This window comes from Colias eurytheme, chromosome 31 (genome assembly GCF_061535395.1).
Source record: "Colias eurytheme isolate Ceu_HAF_F1 chromosome 31, ilColEury1 Martin Lab GWU primary, whole genome shotgun sequence".
In the NCBI taxonomy this organism is placed as follows: Eukaryota; Metazoa; Arthropoda; class Insecta; order Lepidoptera; family Pieridae; genus Colias; species Colias eurytheme.
Window position 1 is genome coordinate 2,911,506 of NC_143010.1, and position 26,828 is coordinate 2,938,333.

Here is a 26,828-nt window from a genome sequence, read left to right on the forward strand (position 1 = left end):
TTTCAAATCGGACCAGTTGTTCTTGAGATTAGCGCGTTCAAACAAACTTCAACTTCAGCTTTATAATATTAGTATAGACTATATTCTTTAAAAATGTACAGATATATCAATTTATTTTCTCATGTGATACAACATACCGAATGACCTTCCTTCCTGACATGTTGTATCTCCTCCACAATATGTTAAAGTTATTTTTATACTCTGTGCAATGTTTTATTCAAAAGCAAGTGACGTAAAGTTGCATTGGCGGAAACATTTTTATTCTATGTTGAGGTAGGTCTTGTAATGCCTATTTATTAGATAAAGTTGGTACAAACAGAACTTAAAATATTTTATTCTGGTATGTGATATCTAGCTTTCCCTTTTTTAAGTGGGGAAATCTTGCAACGATACCCACGGCCCCTTCTCCGGGGGCCGGATTGCTACCGACCAAAACCCCACCGTGTTCCAGATGTTTTTCCGTAAAAAAATGTTGTAAGATTATCTTGTGTCTGTCGCAGGCAAATTGTATTATGTATTTCGTGATGTATTTCGCTATTTACAAACAGCGTGTGTCACTTTACAAATGCGCGGCATTGTGTATTACACACAGAAATTGTAGTTTTAAAAACAAGAACCTAACCTAACCCACCCCCTTATCCAAACCAAAAATTTCTGATTACGAATTCTCGACATATTACAAAATGCCGCGCGTTTGTAAACAGCGAGATTATACAATTTGCCTGCGTCATGTCTAAGGTAGATAATGATTTTAGATTGCAATATTAAATGCTCCCGCATTGTAGCAGGATTCGAACCCACGTCTTTCGCTGTGCCTAATGTAGCGGTCCATAGGCTAATAATGTTCCCATTTTAGTAATCTAATCTGCTCTGTGATTAATATATTACTTTGTTAACGCTATGCGTATAGCATACAGAGGGGACATGATACAAATATTCATAATCGCAGAAATACAAAAATACAATGTACGATGCCACACACAAGCACCTATAATAAAAGATAACGCTTTCACAAACACGGATACATAAATACCAATAAAACAATACAGGGTGTCCTACCATCTGTGTACTTAGCTCAAAGGAATTAATAATTACGGAAAAACCAATACTAATAAAATTCCAAACAATTTAATGACACATAATTCCAGAAAAATCGAATTTAATACCTCAACACAACCCTTGCGAGCACACAGACTTTTTCACACAATAAAATATTTAAAAAGAGCACAAATTTTGTATCAGTTACATTCAGCTGCGATGACACAAAAAGGCACAAAAATACACAGATTCTAACGCATTACATAAAAACCGACATATATACACAGAATAAACCTTTTTCATCTGTTACATTCAGCCTTAACAAATTATACATTACTATTTAAAGGTCATTTCAAAGTGGATTAAATAATAAGCCAAACGGTTGACTAAAAAAAAAATGTGTGCGTGTACTAATGTACACACGTAAGAAGTGAAACTTCTTTATGACCTTAGTTATCTAAAAATAATTTACTAACTATATGCAACTTTACAGAAATACGTGAATCACGTGTGGTAGGGATAAGAAAAAGATACAAAGATACTTAATATTATGTATTATAAGCTGAAGAGTTTGTTTATTTGAACGCGTAAATCTCAGGAACTACTGGTCCGATTTTAAAAATTCTTTCAGTGTGAGATAGCTTATTTATTGAGGAAGGATATATATCATCACCCTAAGACCAACAGGAACGGAGCAATGCTTGTGAAACCACGGGGCGCAGCTAGTTTGAAATACGCTCTCGTTAGTGTTTCGATTGTAGATTACGTACCTACTTGCTATCGAAAGTTTAGTATGGGATCAGATCGTGCCATGTGTGTAAATTGTAATGAAATATTTATATTTTTATTTTTATTGAACTACATAATTTAATTTATTCATCTTGAAAGTAACTCAGCCACTACTGTCTACCTTTTTCGTTTTGCTACGTTGTTATTCTTTCTCTTCTTCCTAGCAATAAGTATCGCTTGCTGAAGGCAAAGTTTTTGAAGTGAAACTTCTTTATCGGGGTTGGAAAAAAATTTAGTGTAACATTTTTTCGTCACGCGTGACATTTTTCCGTTACGCGCCATCTTTTTCTTATCTGTAAAGTTGCATATTATAGTAAATTATTTTTTGAAAAATAAGGTCATAAAGAAGTTTCTCTTCTTACGTGTGTACACTAGTACGTACTACGTACGCACACATTTTTTTTTATTTCAAATGTCTATTTTGACCAGACTATTGTCCGTAAACTAATCAGTTATCATATTACATTTTGCAACGAACAACGAACAACGAACAACGAACAACGAACAACGAACAACGAACAACGAACAACGAACAACGAACAACGAACAACGAACAACGAACAACGAACAACGAACAACGAACAACGAACAACGAACAACGAACAACGAACAACGAACAACGAACAACGAACACCGAACACCGAACAACGAACAACGAACACCGAACTAGCGACCCGCCCCGGCTTCGCACGGGTGCAATGCTGATACTAAATACACTACAGAAAAATTGTGAACGTTGTATAGGTATAAAAATATAGCGGCCCGCTCCGGCCTCCAGCATCGCACGGGTATAAAATACATAGCCGGGCGGACGCAAACGCTACGTCCTGCAATTTTTAAATCTGTAATATCTTCGAAAATATTCACTTAAATCATACGGTGTAAAGGGCCATATAGATCTATATTAAATGAACAATGTATCCATGGTATTTAATTGGTTAAAATCGCTTCGAAAATTAGCCATTATTTGTCGTAAAAAGTAAATGACAAAAAAAAGTTATTGTGGGTTATCCATAAGAGATAGACATATACCATCGCGGACTTTTCTGTAGACCTTTTCAATGTGTATAATACTTAGTACATTATTTTGATAAAACTCGTAGGGTTCAGCCTGCGTTTGCAATGTAAGCGGAATAAATGTAATTTTTTACGACATCACATTAGAAACCTCAAAAGTAACAGTACTTCTCCACTATTTAATGGATCTTATTATACATATAAACCTTCCTCTTGAATCACTTTACGTTGCGTAGTTTCAAAGATTTAAGGCTTTGTCAGATAGGACGCGTATTTTAGCGCTGCGTAGTAGCGCTACAGCGTCCTGTTTTAACGTCGCGCGAGGCTTCGTCAAACAGAACGCTTTAGCGCGCGTTAGGACACAGCAATTGATATTATTAAAGCTGCATGTTGTTTACATAATTATTACTTACGAACAAAACAAGGTACAGCGATATTAACTCCGGAGTCGGAAGAATTTTTTACTTACCAGTTTCATTAATTTCTTCTCCGATTTGTGCCCACAATTTTGCCTTCATTGATATATCTTTATAGTTTATATGAACTATCCTTCGTATTATATAAGCATGGATATTTTCTAACCAATTCTATCAAATTTTCGGTCATTATGCAGTATTTTATTATTATTTTACGCCTATTAACTCCGACGCTAAAATAAAATTTGTAAAAAAATACAACACCCGACGTTAAAGCGTCCTAACGCCGCGACAGAGCGTTGCGTACTGCTAGCGCCGGCGCTCTGTTTGACGGTATTCTACGATGGTAGTAGAACACATCTTAGCGTCATATCGCGGCGTCAACTTAACGCTCTGACGCGCGCTAAGTACGCGTCCTGTCTGACAAAGCCTTTAAGCGTACAAAGGGACATAGGGACATAGGGACATAGGGACATAGGGACAGGGAAAGCGACTTTGTTTTATACTACGTAGTGATGTCTATTTTGACCAGACTATTGTCCGTAAACTAATCAGTTATCATATTACATTTTGCAACGAACAACGAACAACGAACAACGAACAACGAACACCAAACACCGAACACCGAACACCGAACAACGAACAACGAACAACGAACAACGAACAACGAACAACGAACAACGAACAACGAACAACGAACAACGAACAACGAACAACGAACAACGAACAACGAACAACGAACAACGAACAACGAACAACGAACCACGAACAACGAACAACGAACAACGAACAACGAACAACGAACAACGAACAACGAACAACGAACAACGAACAACGAACAACGAACAACGAACACCGAACAACGAACAACGAACAACGAACAACGAACAACGAACAACGAACAACGAACAACGAACAACGAACAACGAACAACGAACCACGAACAACGAACAACGAACAACGAACAACGAACAACGAACAACGAACAACGAACAACGAACACCGAACAACGAACAACGAACAACGAACAACGAACAACGAACAACGAACAACGAACAACGAACAACGAACAACGAAGAACGAACAACGAACAACGAACAACGAACAACGAACAACGAACAAAGAACAACGAACAACGAACAACGAACAACGAACAACGAACCATTACAACTTAGACGTATTAAAAATGACTTATTATTTCTTCATGCTTTATGCAATGGAAGAATTGATTCTTCGGAACTCCTAGAACTGGTGTATTTCAACACCCCTCAGTTTAGAACTCGTCACACATCATTATTTTACACTCCTAATTCTAGTAGTAATTACGCAAAGAATCGAATTATGTGTAGAATTTCTCATATATATAATAAAGACTATAGAGAACTAGATGTTTTTCTTTTATCAAAGCAAAGATTTATAAAAGAAATTAACAAAATTCACATACAATTCGGCTTTAGTACTAACATGCAAGTCCAGACAACCACACATTCACATCACACTAACACTCACACACACATACACACACGCACACAAAGGGAGATTTCAGATTTAACTGTTTAATTATTCATTAACCTTTCTTAAGATATTATATAACGAACAACGAACAACGAACAACGAACAACGAACCACGAACAACGAACAACGAACAACGAACAACGAACAACGAACAACGAACAACGAACAACGAACACCGAACAACGAACAACGAACAACGAACAACGAACAACGAACAACGAACAACGAACAACGAACAACGAACAACGAAGAACGAACAACGAACAACGAACAACGAACAACGAACAAAGAACAACGAACAACGAACAACGAACAACGAACAACGAACCATTACAACTTAGACGTATTAAAAATGACTTATTATTTCTTCATGCTTTATGCAATGGAAGAATTGATTCTTCGGAACTCCTAGAACTGGTGTATTTCAACACCCCTCAGTTTAGAACTCGTCACACATCATTATTTTACACTCCTAATTCTAGTAGTAATTACGCAAAGAATCGAATTATGTGTAGAATTTCTCATATATACAGGGTGTCCCAAAAGGTTACGTAGCTAGGAAGAGGGGTGATAGGGGTGGTCATGAGAGTCACCAGAAAAATAAAAAAAAAATTCCCCTCTGGGTATTAAAAAAATAAAAGGCATTTATAAAAAAAATTAAAATTTTATACTTTGTGAGGCGATTTTGCCCCCCATGACCTACATTTATTGGTATATTAAAAAAAAATTGCTGTTATGCTATCGTCAATAACCCTTTTTTAAATTGAAATAAGAAAAACAATACATATCTAACCAATATTTTAAAGAAAATTAAGTTTATGTCCAATCAAGGACTTAGTAATTACGATTTCACTCAACTTCCTCTAAGTGTACTGAAAAAAAAAAGTACTATGCAACTCCGGCGAGTAACTTAAAAAGTTAGGTAATTTTATTGCAATTCCAAAATGGTATAACACTTACTTGAAAAATTCTTATTAGGATATGTAAAGATAATTTTCGGGAACAATACCCTACAAACATACCAATAAAACAATAGTCTCAAACTCGTACGCAAATAGTACATTTTTAAATGTCTATTCTGTTCCTTAAAACTTAAAAAGATAAATAATATTTTATTGCACTGGTTTTAATTGAAACTCAAAAATAAAACAAAATCGTAATTATTTATTTAAACAAAATGTTCGAAATGTCTACCACCAACATAAATACACGCCCTACATCGTTTTAAAATGAGCGGGAGATATGGCGGGCAAATCTTCTATTGTTTATTGATTCCGCGGCCTCTGTAATCCTCTCCCTCAAGTCAGACAAGTCCCTGATGGGTTTTCCGTAAACTTTTTCTTTTATAGCATCCCAGTAAAAAAAGTCTAACGGGTTTAAATCCGGTGAACGAGCTGGCCACGCTATAGCACCGGCCCTTCCCATCCACCTACCAGGGTTATTCTTCATCTAGGAAATCCCTTACAGGACGTGCATAATGTGCTGGGCACCCATCATGCTGGAACCACATATTCCTCATTATTTCTAGCGGCACATCTTCCAATAGATTTGGTAATTCGTTTTGTACGAAGTGTAAGTACGCCTCTCCAGTCAGTGCCTCAGGTAGCTCAAAGGGTCCTATTATTAATTTACCATTTAGTATTCCGGTCCACATGTTCACTTTAAAACGATATTAGGACCGATCTTCTCTAGTAGGTGGGGATTTTCTACGTGCCACTCGTGCAAATTGTGTAGGTTCATGTATCCGTCCTTTTTAAAAGTAGACTCGTCGGACCACAGTATTTTATTAAAAAATTGAGGGTCCTCCCTATGCATGCGCAACATCCTACGACAAAATGCAAGTCTCGCAGGATAATCGCGTGGTAACAGACCCAACGTGAACCACCAAACGTGTTTAGTTTGGTTACATTGTTATTGGTATGTTTTGTTCTGCTGGGGTATTGTTCCCTAAAATTATCTTTACATATCCTAATAAGAATTTTTCAAGTAAGTGTTATACCATTTTGGAATTGCAATAAAATTACCTATCTTTTTAAGTTACTTGCCGGAGTTGCATAGTACTTTTTTTTTTCAGTACACTTAGAGGAAGTTGAGTGAAATCGTAATTACTAAGCCCTTGATTGGACAAAAACTTAATTTTCTTTAAAATATTGGTTAGATATGTATTGTTTTTCTTATTTCAATTTAAAAAAGGGTTATTGACGATAGAATAACAGCAATTTTTTTTTAATATACCAATAATTGTAGGTCATGGGGGGCAAAATCGCCTCACAAAGTATAAAATTTTAATTTTTTTTATAAATGCCTTTTATTTTTTTAATACCCAGAGGGGAATTTTTTTTTTATTTTTCTGGTGACTCTCATGACCACCCCTATCACCCCTCTTCCTAGCTACGTAACCTTTTGGGACACCCTGTATAATAAAGACTATAGAGAACTAGATGTTTTTCTTTTATCAAAGCAAAGATTTATAAAAGAAATTAACAAAATTCACATACAATTCGGCTTTAGTACTAACATGCAAGTCCAGACAACCACACATTCACATCACACTAACACTCACACACACATACACACACGCACACAAAGGGAGATTTCAGATTTAACTGTTTAATTATTCATTAACCTTTCTTAAGATATTATATAATTCACCAAAACATGTAATACACTCCTTTCTGATAATATGTCATTTAAAAAATTAACGTATCTAAGTAGTAATCTTAATTGGCTCTTAGTGCTGTACTAATATATTAAAAATTGTTACTTATTGTAATGCTGTATGATTACAAAGAAATAAATAAATAAATAAATAAACAACGAACAACGAACAACGAACAACGAGCAACGAACAACGAACAACGAACAACGAACAACGAACAACGAACAACGAACAACGAACAACGAACAACGAACAACGAACAACGAACAACGAACAACGAACAACGAACAACGAACAACGAACAACGAACAACGAACAACGAACAACGAACAACGAACACCGAACACCGAACACCGAACACCGAACAACGAACAACGAACAACGAACAACGAACACCGAACACCGAACACCGAACACCGAACAACGAACAACGAACAACGAACAACGAACAACGAACAACGAACAACGAACAACGAACAACGAACAACGAACAACGAACAACGAACAACGAACAACGAACAACGAACAACGAACAACGAACAACGAACAACGAACAACGAACAACGAACAACGAACAACGAACAACGAACAACGAACACCGAACAACGAACAACGAACAACGAACAACGAACAACGAACAACGAACACCGAACACCGAACACTGAACACCGAACACCGAACAACGAACAACGAACAACGAACAACGAACAACGAACAAAGAACAACGAACAACGAACAACGAACAACGAACAACGAACAACGAACAACGAACAACGAGCAACGAACAACGAACAACGAACAACGAACAACGAACAACGAACAACGAACAACGAACAACGAACAACGAACAACGAACAACGAACAACGAACAACGAACAACGAACAACGAACACCGAACACCGAACACCGAACACCGAACAACGAACAACGAACAACGAACAACGAACACCGAACACCGAACACCGAACACCGAACAACGAACAACGAACAACGAACAACGAACAACGAACAACGAACAACGAACAACGAACAACGAACAACGAACAACGAACAACGAACAACGAACAACGAACAACGAACAACGAACAACGAACAACGAACAACGAACAACGAACAACGAACAACGAACAACGAACAACGAACAACGAACAACGAACAACGAACAACGAACAACGAACAACGAACAACGAACAACGAACAACGAACAACGAACAACGAACACCGAACACCGAACACCGAACAACGAACAACGAACAACGAACACGTGTTATGAAAATACTAATGCTTTTCTTTTTATTTCAAATGTCTATTTTGACCAGACTATTGTCCGTAAACTAATCAGTTATCATATTACATTTTGCAACGAACAACGAACAACGAACAACGAACAACGAACACCGAACACCGAACACCGAACACCGAACACCGAACAACGAACAACGAACAACGAACAACGAACAACGAACAACGAACAACGAACAACGAACAACGAACAACGAACAACGAACAACGAACAACGAACAACGAACAACGAACAACGAACAACGAACAACGAACAACGAACAACGAACAACGAACAACGAACAACGAACAACGAACAACGAACAACGAACAACGAACAACGAACAACGAACAACGAACAACGAACAACGAACAACGAACAACGAACAACGAACAACGAACAATGAACAACGAACAACGAACAACGAACACCGAACACGTGTTATGAACATACTAATGCTTTTTTTTTATTTCAAATGTCTATTTTGACCAGACTATTGTCCGTAAACTGATCAGTTATCATATTACATTTTGCAACGAACAACGAACAACAAACAACGAATAACGAACACCGAACACCGAACACCGAACACCGAACAACGAACAACGAACAACGAACAACGAACAACGAACAACGAACAACGAACAACGAACAACGAACAACGAACAACGAACAACGAACAACGAACAACGAACAACGAACAACGAACAACGAACAACGAACACCGAACACCGAACACCGAACAACGAACAACGAACAACGAACAACGAACAACGAACAACGAACAACGAACAACGAACAACGAACAACGAACAACGAACAACGAACAACGAACAACGAACAACGAACAACGAACAACGAACAACGAACAACGAACAACGAACAACGAACAACGAACAACGAACAACGAACAACGAACAACGAACAACGAACCACGAACAACGAACAACGAACAACGAACAACGAACAACGAACAACGAACAACGAACAACGAACAACGAACAACGAACAACGAACAACGAACAACGAACAACGAACAACGAACAACGAACAACGAACAACGAACAACGAACAACGAACAACGAACAACGAACAACGAACAACGAACAACGAACACGTGTTATGAACATACTAATGCTTTTCTTTTTATTTCAAATGTCTATTTTGACCAGACTATTGTCCGTAAACTAATCAGTTATCATATTACATTTTGCAACGAACAACGAACAACGAACAACGAACAACGAACAACGAACACCGAACACCGAACACCGAACACTGAACAACGAACAACGAACAACGAACAACGAACAACGAACAACGAACAACGAACAACGAACAACGAACAACGAACAACGAACAACGAACAACGAACAACGAACAACGAACAACGAACAACGAACAACGAACAACGAACAACGAACAACGAACAACGAACAACGAACAACGAACAACGAACAACGAACAACGAACAACGAACAACGAACAACGAACAACGAACAATGAACAACGAACAACGAACAACGAACACCGAACACGTGTTATGAACATACTAATGCTTTTTTTTTATTTCAAATGTCTATTTTGACCAGACTATTGTCCGTAAACTGATCAGTTATCATATTACATTTTGCAACGAACAACGAACAACAAACAACGAATAACGAACACCGAACACCGAACACCGAACACCGAACAACGAACAACGAACAACGAACAACGAACAACGAACAACGAACAACGAACAACGAACAACGAACAACGAACAACGAACAACGAACACCGAACACCGAACACCGAACAACGAACAACGAACAACGAACAACGAACAACGAACAACGAACAACGAACAACGAACAACGAACAACGAACAACGAACAACGAACAACGAACAACGAACAACGAACAACGAACAACGAACAACGAACAACGAACAACGAACCACGAACAACGAACAACGAACAACGAACAACGAACAACGAACAACGAACAACGAACAACGAACAACGAAGAACGAAGAACGAACAACGAACAACGAACAACGAACAACGAACAACGAACAACGAACAACGAACAACGAACAACGAACACCGAACACCGAACACCGAACAACGAACAACGAACAACGAACAACGAACACCGAACACCGAACACCGAACAACGAACAACGAACAACGAACAACGAACAACGAACACCGAACAACGAACAACGAACACGTGTTATGAACATACTTATGCTTTTTTTTTATTTCAAATGTCTATTTTGACCAGACTATTGTCCGTAAACTAATCAGTTATCATATTACATTTTGCAACGAAAAACGAACAACGAACAACGAACAACGAACAACGAACAACGAACAACAAACAACGAACAACGAACACCGAACACCGCACACCGAACAACGAACAACGAACAACGAACAACGAACAACGAACAACGAACAACGAACAACGAACAACGAACAACGAACACCGAACACCGAACACCGAACAACGAACAACGAACAACGAACACGTGTTATGAAAATACTAATGCTTTTCTTTTTATTTCAAATGTCTATTTTGACCAGACTATTGTCCGTAAACTAATCAGTTATCATATTACATTTTGCAACGAACAACGAACAACGAACAACGAACACCGAACACCGAACACCGAACACCGAACACCGAACAACGAACAACGAACAACGAACAACGAACAACGAACAACGAACAACGAACAACGAACAACGAACAACGAACAACGAACAACGAACAACGAACAACGAACAACGAACAACGAACAACGAACAACGAACAACGAACAACGAACAACGAACAACGAACACCGAACAACGAACAACGAACAACGAACAACGAACAACGAACAACGAACAACGAACAACGAACACCGAACACCGAACAACGAACAACGAACAACGAACAACGAACAACGAACAACGAACAACGAACACCGAACACGTGTTATGAACATACTAATGCTTTTTTTTTATTTCAAATGTCTATTTTGACCAGACTATTGTCCGTAAACTAATCAGTTATCATATTACATTTTGCAACGAACAACGAACAACAAACAACGAACAACGAACACCGAACACCGAACACCGAACAACGAACAACGAACAACGAACAACGAACAACGAACAACGAACAACGAACAACGAACAACTTTTAGTATCCCTAAGTTACTGTTATTACTTGTTTCAATCAAATATGCATTAATATAACAGTTATTTGAATAGATCTCCCAAAATTGACCAATTAACCAATTACCAATTACCAATTAACCAATTAACTAGCTGTGCCCTGCGGTTTTACCCGCAGTGCTTTAGTTCTGTTAGTGTTCTTAGCGTGAAGATAATAATATATAGTCCCGCCTCGTGATCAATTTTCTTCTATTCTTTATAAATTTATATTATTTATAAAGCACAAGCTTTCCACCCGCAGCTTCGCCCGCGCAGTCAAAGAAAAACCCGCATAGTTCCCGTTCCCATGGGATTTCCGGGATAAAACCTATCCTATGTCCCGGGGTAAAAAGTAGTAATGTCCTTTCTCGGGTATCAAAATATCTCTATACCAAATTTCATGCAAATGGATTCAGTAGTTAAGGCGTGATTGAGTAACAGACAGACAGACAGAGTTACTTTCGCCTTTATAATATTAGTGTATGGATTTGAATGCCGTACAACCAAAAATATCAAATTCAGAAAAGTTAATTTTCTTTACTAGAAGTTTATAAATATGTAATTCTTTAATGCTATATCTATCTTTATAAATATTAAATTTATCCTAATCCATTCAGTAGTTAAGATGCAATAATATGACAAACAAACAAATAAAATAATTATTCTTTCTCCATTGAGCCTATCTATGATAAGAATAATACAGGTAAAATAAAAGACAGAAATTATATTATTAAATGCTTTTTTAATATTTATTTTGATAATCACTTATTTTCTAAAAATGCGAAATTTTGGTACATTCTAATTATAAAAATGCAACATCTGTTGAAAAAAATAATATAATCTTTTAAATATAAAAATGGCAATTCAAACAATTAATAACATAGGAACTAGGAACCATATAAATATAATTAAAACAGAAATTATAAAATATATAATAGGGGTGACAGACGTACGAGTAAGTACGCGAACTTGTGGCTCGACGACCTTTTTCGCTCGTGTGTCACCCCAAGTACGCGTACTTAAAAACCGTCGAGTAAGTTCGTTGACGATCCAACATGTTTGAAATTTTACTCGTAGCCCGCCTTCGCTCGCACGTCTGTCACCGCCGCGAGCCGCGAGCCTAGCCTGTCTAGCTATAATAGGTGTTACTAAGTGCAAAAGTTCAATTAATTTCGTCTTCTTCTTTTAGTTTTATGAAAATAATTTAATATAATTAATATAAATGAATATAATATAATTGAATATTGGCGAAGGTATTTTTGAATCCCGCCAAGGAAGTTTCACTCCTGACGCGTAGGCTCGGCGCACACGCTCTTTTTTTGTAAAGTACCCTCAAAATATAATAGTAAAAACGAAAATATATCCTTCAATTTTTGAACATTTATTTTGTTAGAATGCTATTTACTTAAAAATAGGTGCTGGTTATTAAATTAAAAATGTCTATATTTAATTCCTGAATAACATAAAATTCCCTCTGTTGATGACATAGAGACATCCGATATCGGTGACGCGCGAGAAGCTACTGACCAAGCTCTTGCGTGTGTCACCGACGTCGAGCCGAGTAAGTACGCGAACTTTAAAACCGCGGTTTTAAAGTTCCTACGTCTATCAGCCCTTTAATAATTGCAAGGAAATAACTTTTTTTAAGAAAAAACAATCGCCATTTTTATATTTTATCTATGGATTTTAATTTTTGAAATTTGTTTACCATAGAGCATTTCTTGTTTATTGCTAGCATCAAAAATATATGTCGAGCGAAAATGAGTAATTTTTCGCTAAATTCGTCGCCTAAATCTTATTTTACTTCTAAACTATTTTGGTTCGTAAAACTTCAATTACACAGTTTTCCATAAAATTATTAAATTATATATAAAATAAAGAATAGTCTAGAATAACATTTAAAAAGGGCAAAATTAATACCAAAATCGCCCTTATGTATGTTCAATTTAGAAAAAAAATGTGTGCGTGTACTAGTGTACCTACACACGTAAGAAGTGAAACTTCTTTATGACCTTATTTTTCAAAAAATAATTTACTATATGCTTGACAGAAATACGTCGAATCACGCGTGGTAGGGATAAGAAAAAGATGGCGCGTAACGGAACAATGTCACGCGTAACGAAAAAATGTTACACTAAATTTTTTCCAACCCCGATAAAGAAGTTTCACTTCAAAACTATGAATACAAGTATATAATATATTATAGAAAAAAAATAGATTTAAATGTTATTTAGACAATAATTCTGATTATAACAAAAATAATGTAGGTCGTTAAAAAAGTAAAAAACACGCTTAAAATCAAGAACTCATTGTCACCGATCCTTGGTGCACAAAGTTTGAATTAAATCTGTCCGTTTAAAGTCAAAATCGAGTGTAAAGGAGTCGGTTCCATACAAACATACAGGTGAAGCTAATACAAGCGTGTTCTGTGATATTGTAGTTTTACAAACCATTGACTAAGCTAAATTATCAAGTCCAGTAACATAGCAGTCGTTTAAATAAAATAAATTTAACAATACCAAATCATATCAACATTTGGATAACTTAATGGCGTAATATCGGCTTTGATAAGTCTGTAAGAATAAATCAAAATATTTAATCCTAAAGTCAATTATTTCAAGAAATAAATAGTTTTTGAGCGTAACTCACAAATTGTATTATGTGCGAGAATCACTGCAAGTTGAATCTAAAACACAATACAATAAAGAGATTTTATCTAAAAATACTAAATATATAGTTTAATATTTTCGCGGCAAGAGGTATAGTGGATAGGTTTCTTTGGGTAGGGCAGCGCATGCCGGCTTTTGTCGTAAGTCATCTTTGCTTACAGCAGCGACGTCAAATTCCTGAACTATATTCGCGAACATGACGAAGCTCATAGTGGTCACCATGGTTTGTCCTATGCACGTTCGTTTGCCGATACTAAAAGGCAAGTAGTGTGGTATATTCTTCTTCACGGATACAACTTCTTTCTCCATTTCTTTGCTCTTATCTATCGGGCCTGTTCGTTCGCTGTCCGATTCCATACCAGAATCGCATAGAGAGTTCCTTCGTACACGTATTTTTGTCTTTTCCAGGAACCTAGATGGGTCAAATTTCTCTGGCTCGTTCCAGTATTTTGTAGATGTGTTCAACTCGTAGTTGTTGATGAAAACGATGGTTCCTTTTTCGACTCCGTAACCAGCCACGGCGGCGTTTTCTGTGGCTACATGAGGGACGATTGGTGACGAACAATATCTAAGGCATTCTAGGATCGTTGCTTCTGTGTACGGCAATGATGGTCGGTCAGTTAGTGTTACGGCGCGTTTACCTTTAGTCACACCGTCAATTTCTGCTTTAATACGCCTGCCAACTTCAGGATCTCTGGCTATAGCTGTCAGACACAACATAACTAGATTACCAACAGAGGAATGTCCTCCAAGAAAATCTTCAAGCATGAATATGATTGTGTTTCTATCAACTGTAGGGTCGTCATGCAGTACTCGTAGTAAACCATCGAGGAAGTCCTTTTCAGGGCCTTCAGTGTCTAAATTCAGTTCTCTCTGCTCGATGATTCTTGATAAAATAAAGGTACGTATGTCTTGTGACCAGTGCGATAGTTTCTCCATGTGTTTCTTGTAAAACGGAGCGAGGAAAGGCAGGAAATCGACGGCGTATCCCTGGTTAATCTCCCAGAAGATCTCATCGAAGTAATCCACGACTTTCCTGAATTCAACATCTGTGTCAGCGTCGAATCGGATACTGCACATGTAATTAGCGAACATGTTCATAGCTGTGGACATTAAGAGCGGTTTGAGGTTGATTGCGCCCTCTGTACTGCGTGTAATGTGTTTCAACGTTTGTATAAGTTCAATGGATTCGAATGTAGCGACGGAACCGATTCGTGCGAAGTTGTCTGTGTGCTGTTTGGGCCCGCAGTGGCGACGCGCGAGGTTTCGTCTGCGGAGTTGTAGGTTCGACCAATCGCAGAGCGCGAGCGCTGGAAAGAAGAAAAAGTTTGGTTAGTTTGGACGAATTGTTTATATTTAAACTAGAGTAAAATGAGAAAGAGGAGGCCATTAATACATATGACTCAAATATTATTATGACATTATACAGGGTGTCCTACTATTGGTTATCTAAGCGCAAAGGGAATTGTAGTTTTGCATACACTCTCACGTAAAAAATACTTAAACAACAAAATTACGCATAAGTATTTTTTACTTACTCAGCGTATGCAAAACTATAACCTCCTTTGAGCTTAGTATACCAACAGTAGGACACCCTGTATAGATATGCTAATATTATGTAGTTGCAGTTTATGATCAATGCTAACAATTAAGAATAAGAAGAATGAAAAGGGATCATTGAGATCTTTGAAATATCACAATGTACAAAATAAAAATAATAAGAAAACTTAATAATAATCATGCCTGAACTAATTCAATTTAAATAATTTATCTAACTGAGTTGGCCTTGCATAGAAACAAAAAAATATAGACTATGCCAGTTATGAATAATTTAGCTTTGAACAAAATAAATATATATCGAGTAAGTTTTTTTTTTCATCTTGCATACTTTACTGTTGTATAACGAACAATTTGTAATCTCTATTAAAAAAAACTCAAAACATTAATTATTTATTCAATTAGACTTCTTCTAGAAGCGCTTTTGAATCGTCATTACTATTTTTAACATTTACCACTGATTCGGAAAGCAGTATCTATGGAGAAGAACCGGCAAGAAACTCCATAGTTGCTCTTTCTATAGAACTGGTATATATGTGAACTCTACAAAACCACAAGCATATGCTAAATCATAAAGTTTGCATGTGCGCACGGCATTAGCATGGCATGCATTATGTATGAACATATGTCGTTTGACGTTGGTCATTTGAAATTATGATTCTGAACGATTATAAATAAGTTCGGATGGATATTATGATCAATATACAGGCTGTCCCACTAAGCGCGAAGGGACTTGTAGTTTTGCATACAAATTTTTTGCTAAATTTTTCCTGAAAATTCATGCTTCGCGCAGCCGGCATATATCTTAGCATTTTGTCTATGAAAACATAATCTTAAACGATAGCTCACGTGCGGGTAGTAAAGTTGGGCGGGTTGCTTGTTATGGGTTTTAGAGATTTAAGAATTCATCTATTTGAAAAAAATGCGTCTGGAATTTTATAACTATTTTTTACGTACTCAGCGTATGCAAAACTATAACCTCCTTTGAGCTTAGTATACCGACCAACAGTGGGACACCCTCTTTAACCAGCATGTCACTATGTTATATGAAAACTAAAATACGCTTTAAGGCTTTAATATACTCAATACTCATGAACATATTGTATTGTCACCGATCCTTGATAAGTGTACTTTTAAATCTGTCCATTTAAAGTGCGTCAAAATCGAATCCAATGCAGTCGGTTACTTATAATAACAGGTGACGCTAATAAAAGGGTGTTAAAAAAATTCTACCTGTCAATTTTTTTGGAAATAAGTAAAGTGATTTTTTTTTAAATTATTCCCAAAAAATGAGAGAAGTTCCTATATTATGTAAAAAAATAAATAAATATAATTTATGGTTAGTTTGATTATTGAGATGTTAAAGGGAACTGTGAAACATTCAGAGTGGAAATTATTAAATACTAGCCGCGCCCCGCGGTTTCACCCGTATTGCTCCGTTCCTGTTGGTCTTAGCGTGATGATATATTATAGCCTATAGCCTTCCTCGATAAATGGGCTATCTAAAGAGCGAAAGAATTTTTCAAATCGGACCAGTAGTTCCCGAGATTAGTGCGTTCAAACAAACAAACAAACTCTTCAGCTTTATATTCTTATTATTATACTAGCGGTCTGCCCCGGCTTCGCCCGTGGTACATATGAAAAATAGATGTTGGCCGATTCTCAGACTTACCCGATATGCACAGAAAATTTCATGAGAATCGGTCCACCCGTTTCGGAGGAGTATGCAGACTAACATTGTGACACGAGAATTTTATATATAAGATATATAAATCTCGTGTCACAATGTTTGTCCTCAATGGACTCCTAAACCACTTAACCGATTACTTATAATAAAATTCGCACACCATGTGCAGTTCGATCCAACTTGAGAGATAGGATAGTTTAAACATGTAGGTACCACGGGCGAAGCCGGGGCGGACCGCTAGTATTAACATAAACATACGTAATAATTTGATGGACGAGTGATGCTGCCATATGTGAGATTTTAAATTTAAAAACTATAAAAGCTTTGTAGAATAAATGCACCTACTGTGTATATAGGTGTATTCATTAATTATTAAATTATTATTTAGGATAATTAACGAAATTTACTATTTGAAGTAGCTCCGTATGTCTGTTGTGTGGCTGAACCGATCTGGATGAAATTTGTTACAAAAATAGTTTTAGACCTAAGAAAGGACATTCGTCTACTATATCGAATACATGTTTACGTATAGGTACATGGTCGAACCGCTATAGCTAAATAATGTGTATTTTAAAGTGAAACTTTTATTACATCGTCTCAAACTTTTTGGTCTGTGTAGCGCATGTCGCGTGACGGTCGGCTGCCGAGTAGGTATAAAGCAGTGTTCGGAAAGTTTCACTTCTACCGTGGTTTCATAAAACCACACAACATTTTTTGGATAATTTTTTTATCTTCTTATATATAAAAATGAATCGCAAAATGTGTTGGTAAGCGCATAACTCGAGAACGGCTGAACCGATTTCGATAATTCTTTTTTTATTATATTCCTTAAAGTACGAGGATGGTTCTTATGTAGAGAAAACGTAAACATGTACCACGGGCGAAGCCGGGGCGGACCGCTAGTTAATTCATAAAATATAAGACACGCATTTACGCAGTAGGTTAGTAATACTTGCATTATTTCACATGACGCATAAAATATCTGATTTCCCGAACGTTTGCTAAATAAGAAGGTCATTTATAGTTATTATAACAAATATTGAGATTCTTAAGTCATGAGCGGTAGCGTTAGCGATATAATTTTAATAAATTTAAATCTATACTAATATTATGAAGCTGAAGAGTTTGTTTGAACGCGCTAATCTCGGGAACTACTGGTCCGATTTGAAAAATTCTTTCGGTGTTAGATAGCTCATTTATCGAGGAAGGCTAATATCATCACGCTTGACGCTACGACCAACAGGAGTGGAGCCACGCGGGTGAAACCGCACGGAGCAGCTAGTCGGGCGAAGCCGCGGGCGGAAAGCTAGTTTTTAATAAATGACATTAACCTACAGATTTAATACGAAAATTTAATAATAAATCATTACAAAAATTATAATGCAAAACATGTAATTTCCAATATCTCTTCAGCTTTTCCTATTTTTCGAAATTGTGGAAAATTCTAGAATATTCTTATTCAATAAATCGCTACCGTTTATGACTTGTACTTCGACTATTTATATCTACTACGCGCTTATAATTAAGTTATTCCTATGCAATGATTGTTTATATGTCAAGTGATACATCTAATTTTTGGATTTGTTACCTCAGAACTTACGACTGGGTGAACCGATTTTGATGACTTTTTTTATATTTTGAATGCCTTCCGGTTGGTTCCATTCAAATTTAGGATAGTCTTGATTTAATACGATCACGAGGCGGGATTCGAACCCGCGTCTTTCGCCTTCCCGGGCGACGTCTGACCTATCTGCCACCCGTGATCTCGCCAGAGCAATCGAATTTATTCTACTCTTTTGGTTTTATGTGTTACACGACACGCCACCTATTGAGATGATTTGTTCTAGAAAGTTTTTATTTATTAAATCGCTACCGCTCATGACTTGTGTCTACTATCTATGCACTTATAATTAAGTTATTCCTATGCAAGATCGTTTATAGGTCAAGTGCTGCACATATTACAATGTATGGGAACAGTGGTAATAGTCGTGGGTTCGATACTTGGAGATAGAAACTTTAGATTTGAAAATTGAATACAAAAATTAATGGTCTTATATAACAACTAGCTAACCACCCGCGGCTTCGCCCGCTTTGTCTAATCCATACTAATATTATAAATGCGAAAGTAACTCTGTCTGTCTGTCTGTCTGTTACTCAATCACGCCTGAACTACTGAACCAATTTGCATGAAATTTGGTATAGATATATTTTGATACCCGAGAAAGGACATAGGATAGGTTTTATCCCGGAAATCCTACGGGAACGGGTTTTTCTCTGAAAACGCGGACGAAGCCGCGGGCGGAAAGCTAGTACCTAATAAATTATATACTAAAACCTTCCTCTTGAATCACTCTATCTATTAAAAAAAATCGCATCAAAATCCGTTGCGTAGTTTCAAAGATTTAAGCATACAAAGGGACATAGAGTCAGAGAAAGAGACTTTGTTTTATACTATGTAGTGATTTAAACACAGTCTAACTTTAAACCAGGGATCTGTCACTTTAATAGTTGTCTATGTGAAATACGACAAAACCAGATTAAAAAGAACCCGCGCTTAAAGTTAAACCCTGTCTAAAGTTTTTTTATGGGAAGACAGTTCATTTTTTAAGTATTTACTTGGGTTTGATTTAAAGGATGTTAATGTATGATTTTGAATAATTTAACGGTTTTTAAATGAGATTTACTTGTGCAATAATTTTTTAACTTTTTTGCACGATATTCCTGCATATATTAGGAGAACAGCAATTAGCTTGGAAATTTGGAAGCGAACCAAGTCTAACAACGAGTCAAACAAACTACCAATATAAAATCAAATAGTAAGTTACGCGTGTAAATTTGCAAAATCTAATCAAAATCCATTAATCAGTTTATGACCTACTTTTTATAAATATATATTTTTTTACATACCTACTAAATTACTAATAGGTATCTACTAATGACATGGATAATTTTTATTTTTAGATTAATTTTGCAATATGCATTTAAGACACTCAAGAAAAGTAGGTAAAAAGGCAGACTTATTTCGCCATTTTAAATTCGTGCCTTTCTAGGGTTGACACCCATTTTAACAAACTTTTTAAATAACGCAGGGCTGTCAATTCTTCAGCAGGAGTTTCAAGTCAAAATTATAAAAAATGTAAAACCTTATACTTTCAAAAGAGATATCAAAATCTATAAACATACTCTTATAAAATTGTAAATTCTGCGATAATTTAGGTGGTAATAATAAGTTTTACTTAAAAATAAAATAATAATACGCTGTAATATGAAGTATTGTTATCAGCATGTCATGGAAAGATTTTCGTCTATATTTTTCGAACAAAATTCATGATAGAGCGTCGAAAAAATATAAATGGACAAAATGGCGGGCAAATTTTAAGTAAAATAATTTAAAATACAGAGCTATCTTTACGTTACTGTTAAGTGGTTAGTGTTGCCATAATATCAATTCTTAAAATTTGCACGTCAACACTTATGAATAAAATAATAAAATATAGTATGAATTACAACGCATATAAATATGTCTAAATTATAATCTCTTAGTATCAATTGACAATCAAATTAAACTTTATTGGTCTTACCACAAAACAATTTAAACACAGTCTAACTTTAAACCAGGGATCTGTCACTTTAATAGTTGTCCCGCGCTTAAAGAGAACCCGCGCTTAAAGTTAAACCCTGTCTAAAGTTTTTTGTGGTAAGACCATAATATAATATAGGTATTGTGTTCTATTTTTTTTTATTTAGACATATTTACACGAAAAATATAAACAAAATATGCAATACTCACAATTATTCCTATCCCCAGCGAATAGCTGATGGAATCGCAAAAAATCAGGTCGTCCACTGAAGAATTTGCCGTTTTGATTCAGAACTTCTCTAATCAATTCTAGATTATTCACAACCAAGCACTGCGAACTCCCTAATTTAATGCTGAATATGTTGCCATATTCCTTCGAAAGCTCCGTAAAAGACTGGAACGGAGATTCATGTTTGCCCAAAAGATGCAAGCTGCCGATGACTGGTAATGGCGTAGGGCCCGGCGCGGGCTGCAATTCAACAATCCCTTTTGACTTTTTGCATACAACCGTTTTGCGTGTGAAATATTTGTACGCGATCAAAGCGCAAACAACGATTATTAGGAGCGCACTCATTTTTATTCTAAAAGAAATTTTTTGAGTGACACAACCGTTGACAGGAGAAAAGGCGGGAATGAGACGCCAGCCGGCACTGTGGCTCAGCCGCCATCTTCTCGATATATATAGGGACTGTATTTGCATTTTTGCAACGCGCATACAATTTTTTCAGGCCATTTTCAACTTTAGCACCTTGTGATAGGGGTTTTTCGTGTACACAATAGGACGAGCGTCTGCTTGTTTTGTACAATATAATCGTTGTATCATATTTTTTATTGGCACTAAGATTATGTACGAGATGCCTACAGTGCAAATTAGTTCAAGCCAGGCTCTGGTTCTGTTTTATTGTAAATATAGGTTTGTGTTAAAACAGCGATGGGCCGCCATTTTCAGCGTTGCCATGGTAACGGAGCGGAGTTAGATTCGGTTTTCCGTTTTCATACATAATTCGGACGCTCATACTTAATGCATTTTGGTAAGTTATTTGGGTATTATTTATGAAATATAATTAAAATATGATACGGGGAAACAACATTAAATACAGCATAGTACCTTAATTTATGATTATTTTTCACTTAAGTAATTAAAAATAATTAGATAAATTAATAGGTATATTTAACTAATTATAGCAGGTATGTTGATAAACACAGTTTCAAAAGTTGAAGTCAAAATTAATTTACAAAAACTGGTCTATAATAAAAAAAAAATGACTTAAAAATAACATTTCTGGAACGAAAATTCTTTTAAAACTAAGTAAGTATAGCAGACCGACTGACCGCCTCCTCGGTACGGTGGTTGACGCGAGAGCGTAACACCGAGGGGTCCTGGTTTCGATTCCCGGTGGAGACGAAGAAAAAAATGTCTCGGTCTGGTAGGACACAGTAGGCTGATCACCTACTTGTCCCTAAAGGAAATGGATCAGTGAAACAGATGTATGCATAATGCATCTGCCCCTTACCCCACTAGGGGACACGAGACTTCACTTTATACAACCTAAAAATACTTACATAATAGTATCTAACATCAAACATTTTCATTTCATTTTATATCGTCAATTCATATTCGGTGCTTCTTATTTTTATATTTTTACTAGCTTACCGCTCGCGGCTTCGCCCGCTTTGTCTAAAACCTAAAAAACTATATACTAAAACCTTCCTCTTGAATCACTCTATCTATTAAAAAAAACCACATCAAAATTCGTTGCGTAGTTTTAAAGATTTAAGCATACAAAGGGACATAGGGACAGAGAAAGTGACTTTGTTTTATACTTTGTAGATACGCTACGAATTATTGAGAACATTACATATTAAAAATTATATAGTTTTTTGGAAACGTTAGTTAAAAAGTTTCCTATAAAACAAATTTTTTGAAAGTCATTAAAAAAACGAAAGCTCTATTAAAACGTTATATTGGCAAGAACAAACATAACATAATAAACAAATGGCATAAAAACGTATTCGTCACAGGAAGGTAGAGATAGGTCTTAAGATATGTGCATATTATGAGCTGTATGCCTAAATCGGAACCTAAGGAAAAATATAGTGCTAAGTTAACGTAGCCCGCGACTTCGCCCGCGTTTTCAAACAAAAACCCGCATATTTCCCGTTCCCGTGGGATTTCTGGCATAAAACCTATCCTATTTGTTAATCTAAGTTACCCTATAAATGTGTGCTAAATTTCATTGTAATCGGTTCAGTAGTATTTGCGTGAAAGAGTAACAAACACACTCACATCCTCACAAACTTTCGCATTTATAATATACTAGCGGTCCGCCCCGGCTTCGCCCGTGGTACATGTTTACGTTTTCTCTACATAAGAACCATCCTCGTACTTCAAGGAATATAGAATAAAAAAAAGAATAAAAAAAGAATTATCGAAATCAGTTCAGCCGTTCTCGAGTTATGCGCTTACCAACACATTTTGCGATTCATTTTTATATATAAGATGTAGGATAGGATAGGATAGTAATTATATGTGATTTGAGAAGCCCTTAAGTTTAGAAATTGGAAATTTCCGATTATGCTTTCCTTTTTAATGTAGGTGAGTTGTTAGAAAGAGTTTTTGAAATAGGGTGTTTTTAAAAACAGTAACAAGGGATTTCTAAACTTATAATAAAATCGAAGGAAAGCACATTGAATGTTTACTATCAAACGAGCGAATGCACATTCTAACCCCACTATGTCAAATTCTTTTAGTATTTAAAGGCGTAGAGCAATCTTTCGTTGTTCTTAGTGCGTTCAAAAAGATTCTATGCAATGTTCTAAAACTGAACAACACTTAATACGAGTTTTCGTTAACACTAAAAGATCACGAATGAATGCTCGTGCTCTAGCACTATGTTCGTTTGATGTAAATTCACCGCGAAAGTGCGAGCACACACAATCGTATCGATTTTTAATATATTAATTGGTTTTAATAATTATTTAGTAAATTATAAACACAAATAATGACATTAATGATGATTTACAATGCTATTAATGTATAACTGTTTCTCTATAAATATATTATACTAGCTGTTCCTCGCGGATTCACCCGTATTGCTCAGCTCCTGTTGGTCTTAGCGTAATGATATAATATAGCCTATAGCCTTCCTCGATAAATGGGTTATCTAACACCGAAATAATTTTTCAAATCGGACCAGTACCTAGTTACTGAGATTAGCGGGTTCAAACAAACATACTCTTCAGCGTTATAATATTAGAAAAGATAGGGACATACATCTTGAATCGACTTTGTTTATACTACGTACTCTGTGATAGACCAGAAGGCTGATCACCTACTTGTCCCCAAAGAAAATCGATCAGTGAAACAGATATATAATGAATCTGCCCCTTACCCCACTAGGGGACATGGGACTTTACTATTTTTTCACACTCTGTGATAAAAACTTTTCTTTTTTTAATCTATATTTTAGTTTCCGCCCACGCGTCCCCAGTAAGGTCGAGGTTGGTTTTTTGTAAAATAATACACATTTGAATTTCGAGACTCCATGACGTAAACGGCGGAATATATTGTAATAATCATTTTATAGCGACTGTTGCTTGTTGGTTTTTTTTCTTTTTACGTGTCGATTAGATGGCCTGTGTCAAACTTGAGTTGAATTTAGAAAAAGTTCTCTTTTCGTTTTTGGCGGCTATAAAAATAAATAAGTATGATATTGATAGACGGCCTGTGTCTTTGGCTTGTTCTGAATTTAAAAAGTTCTTTTTTTGTTTTATGTGGCTAGAAAAAAAGTTGACAGATATTTTGGAGCACAGATAAGTTAAAACTATTTGCGTGATTCGTGTTTATACAGATAGACGAATATTAATTATTTAAGTCCGAAGTTAAGAGAGCTTTTAATATTTTTTTTTGATAAGTATCCTCATAATATGTTAAAATATGTGTGAGTTCTACTGTAACACTTTTAAAAGTAAACTCGATAAATAAATTTGTGATTGAGTTTAAATTGTCTGCAGAAAACATGAAAGCTCTGAAGTAAATTGAATAATATAATATTTTACGAGAGCCAAGACTAAACAAAAATATGATAAATACATTAGCATTCTCCAATCTCCAGAGTGAAAATTAAGAAAAATTGAATTTAAAAGAGATAGTCGATCTACGTCATATGTATTATTAATCTCTGGCCAGTTCTGGCAATTATTTTTTTTTATTTAACTCCACTGTTGTTTACATTTTCCACTAAGTTCTGCGCACGACTTGGTCCGTATCCTCATTTTATTTGTCGAATAAAGCCTTGAGCATATAAATAGTTTAAGTTCAAAAACAAATTTTGTGTCAAAATAACTAATATTGCAATAAAAAAATGTTGTTATGTTCGTTTGTTTTTGCAATAAGACTCCTCGTGTTATATTTTTCGTGTTTTTTAGTAGTTCCTGTATTTTGCAACGGTGCATTACAAATATTTTACTAGATACTATAAACATAACATATATCTATTTAGATAAAAAAAGGTAATATTAGTTAATTTAATAGATATCTATCAAATTCAAATTCAAATTCAAATTCAAATTATTTGTTTTTTGGCAAATAAATTAATTTGAATTTGATAGATATTTATAAATTGTACTTAATATATTGTATTGCAATATCATCAGGAATACGATTTATTATAACGCGAATCATGTAAAAAGAACGCTGGATGAAAGTGATGGGGTGTGTTTTGGCATGTATCGAGTTTAGCACGAAAGTTATTTGCTGCTTATTTTATTGTTGAAGTAGGCTCTCGAGTCGTGGCTTCGCAACTACATATTTGTTATTCTTATACCACCTCATAACACCAAATAGACCAATCGCCAATGCGCAGCTTAACCGTCAGCGTTCTTTTTACATGACCCGACCTATAATTGTCACATAATTATACAGGATGTCCCACTATTGGTATACTAAGCGTGAAGGGACTTATAGTTTTGCATACACTGATCACGTAAAAAATATTTAAACAAAAAAAATTACGTAAAATTTTTTTGCTAAATTTTTCCTTAAAATCCATGTTTTCTTCTCTATCAGTATTCTTCGCGCAGCCGGCATATACCGCTTCGCTAATGTGAGCATTTTATCAATGAAAACATAATCTTAAAAGAAAGCTCACGTGCGGGTGGCAAAGTTGAGCGGGTTGCTTGTTAGGCGTCTACACATAGAGTTTTAGAATTCATTTATTTGAACAAAAAAATGCGTCTGGAATTTTATACTTAAATATTTTTTACTTACTCAGCGTATGCAAAACTATAACTTCCTTTGAGCTTAGTATACCAACGGTGGGACACCCTGTATAATTGAGTTATATTAGTTGGAGAAATTTAATACGAAATTTACTTACTATGAATGAATGAATGATATATCGATGTGTAATATATAAATCAATTC

At 35.8% G+C, this 26,828-nt stretch overlaps 1 protein-coding gene across 1 annotated transcript; it reads right to left on the reverse strand.

Annotated features, from left to right (window-relative positions):
• Positions 1–13,533: 13,533 nt before the first annotated feature.
• On the reverse strand, positions 13,534–22,046 carry spo (spook). The gene is made up of 2 exons (XM_090118976.1): positions 21,614–22,046; positions 13,534–15,889 (listed from the first exon to the last, which is right to left on the reverse strand). Exons 1-2 carry the CDS (start codon positions 21,975–21,977, stop codon positions 14,649–14,651), a joined length of 1,605 nt encoding a protein of 534 aa, XP_089975102.1. The 5' UTR covers positions 21,978–22,046; the 3' UTR covers positions 13,534–14,648.
• Between the last annotated feature and the right edge of the window lie 4,782 nt (positions 22,047–26,828).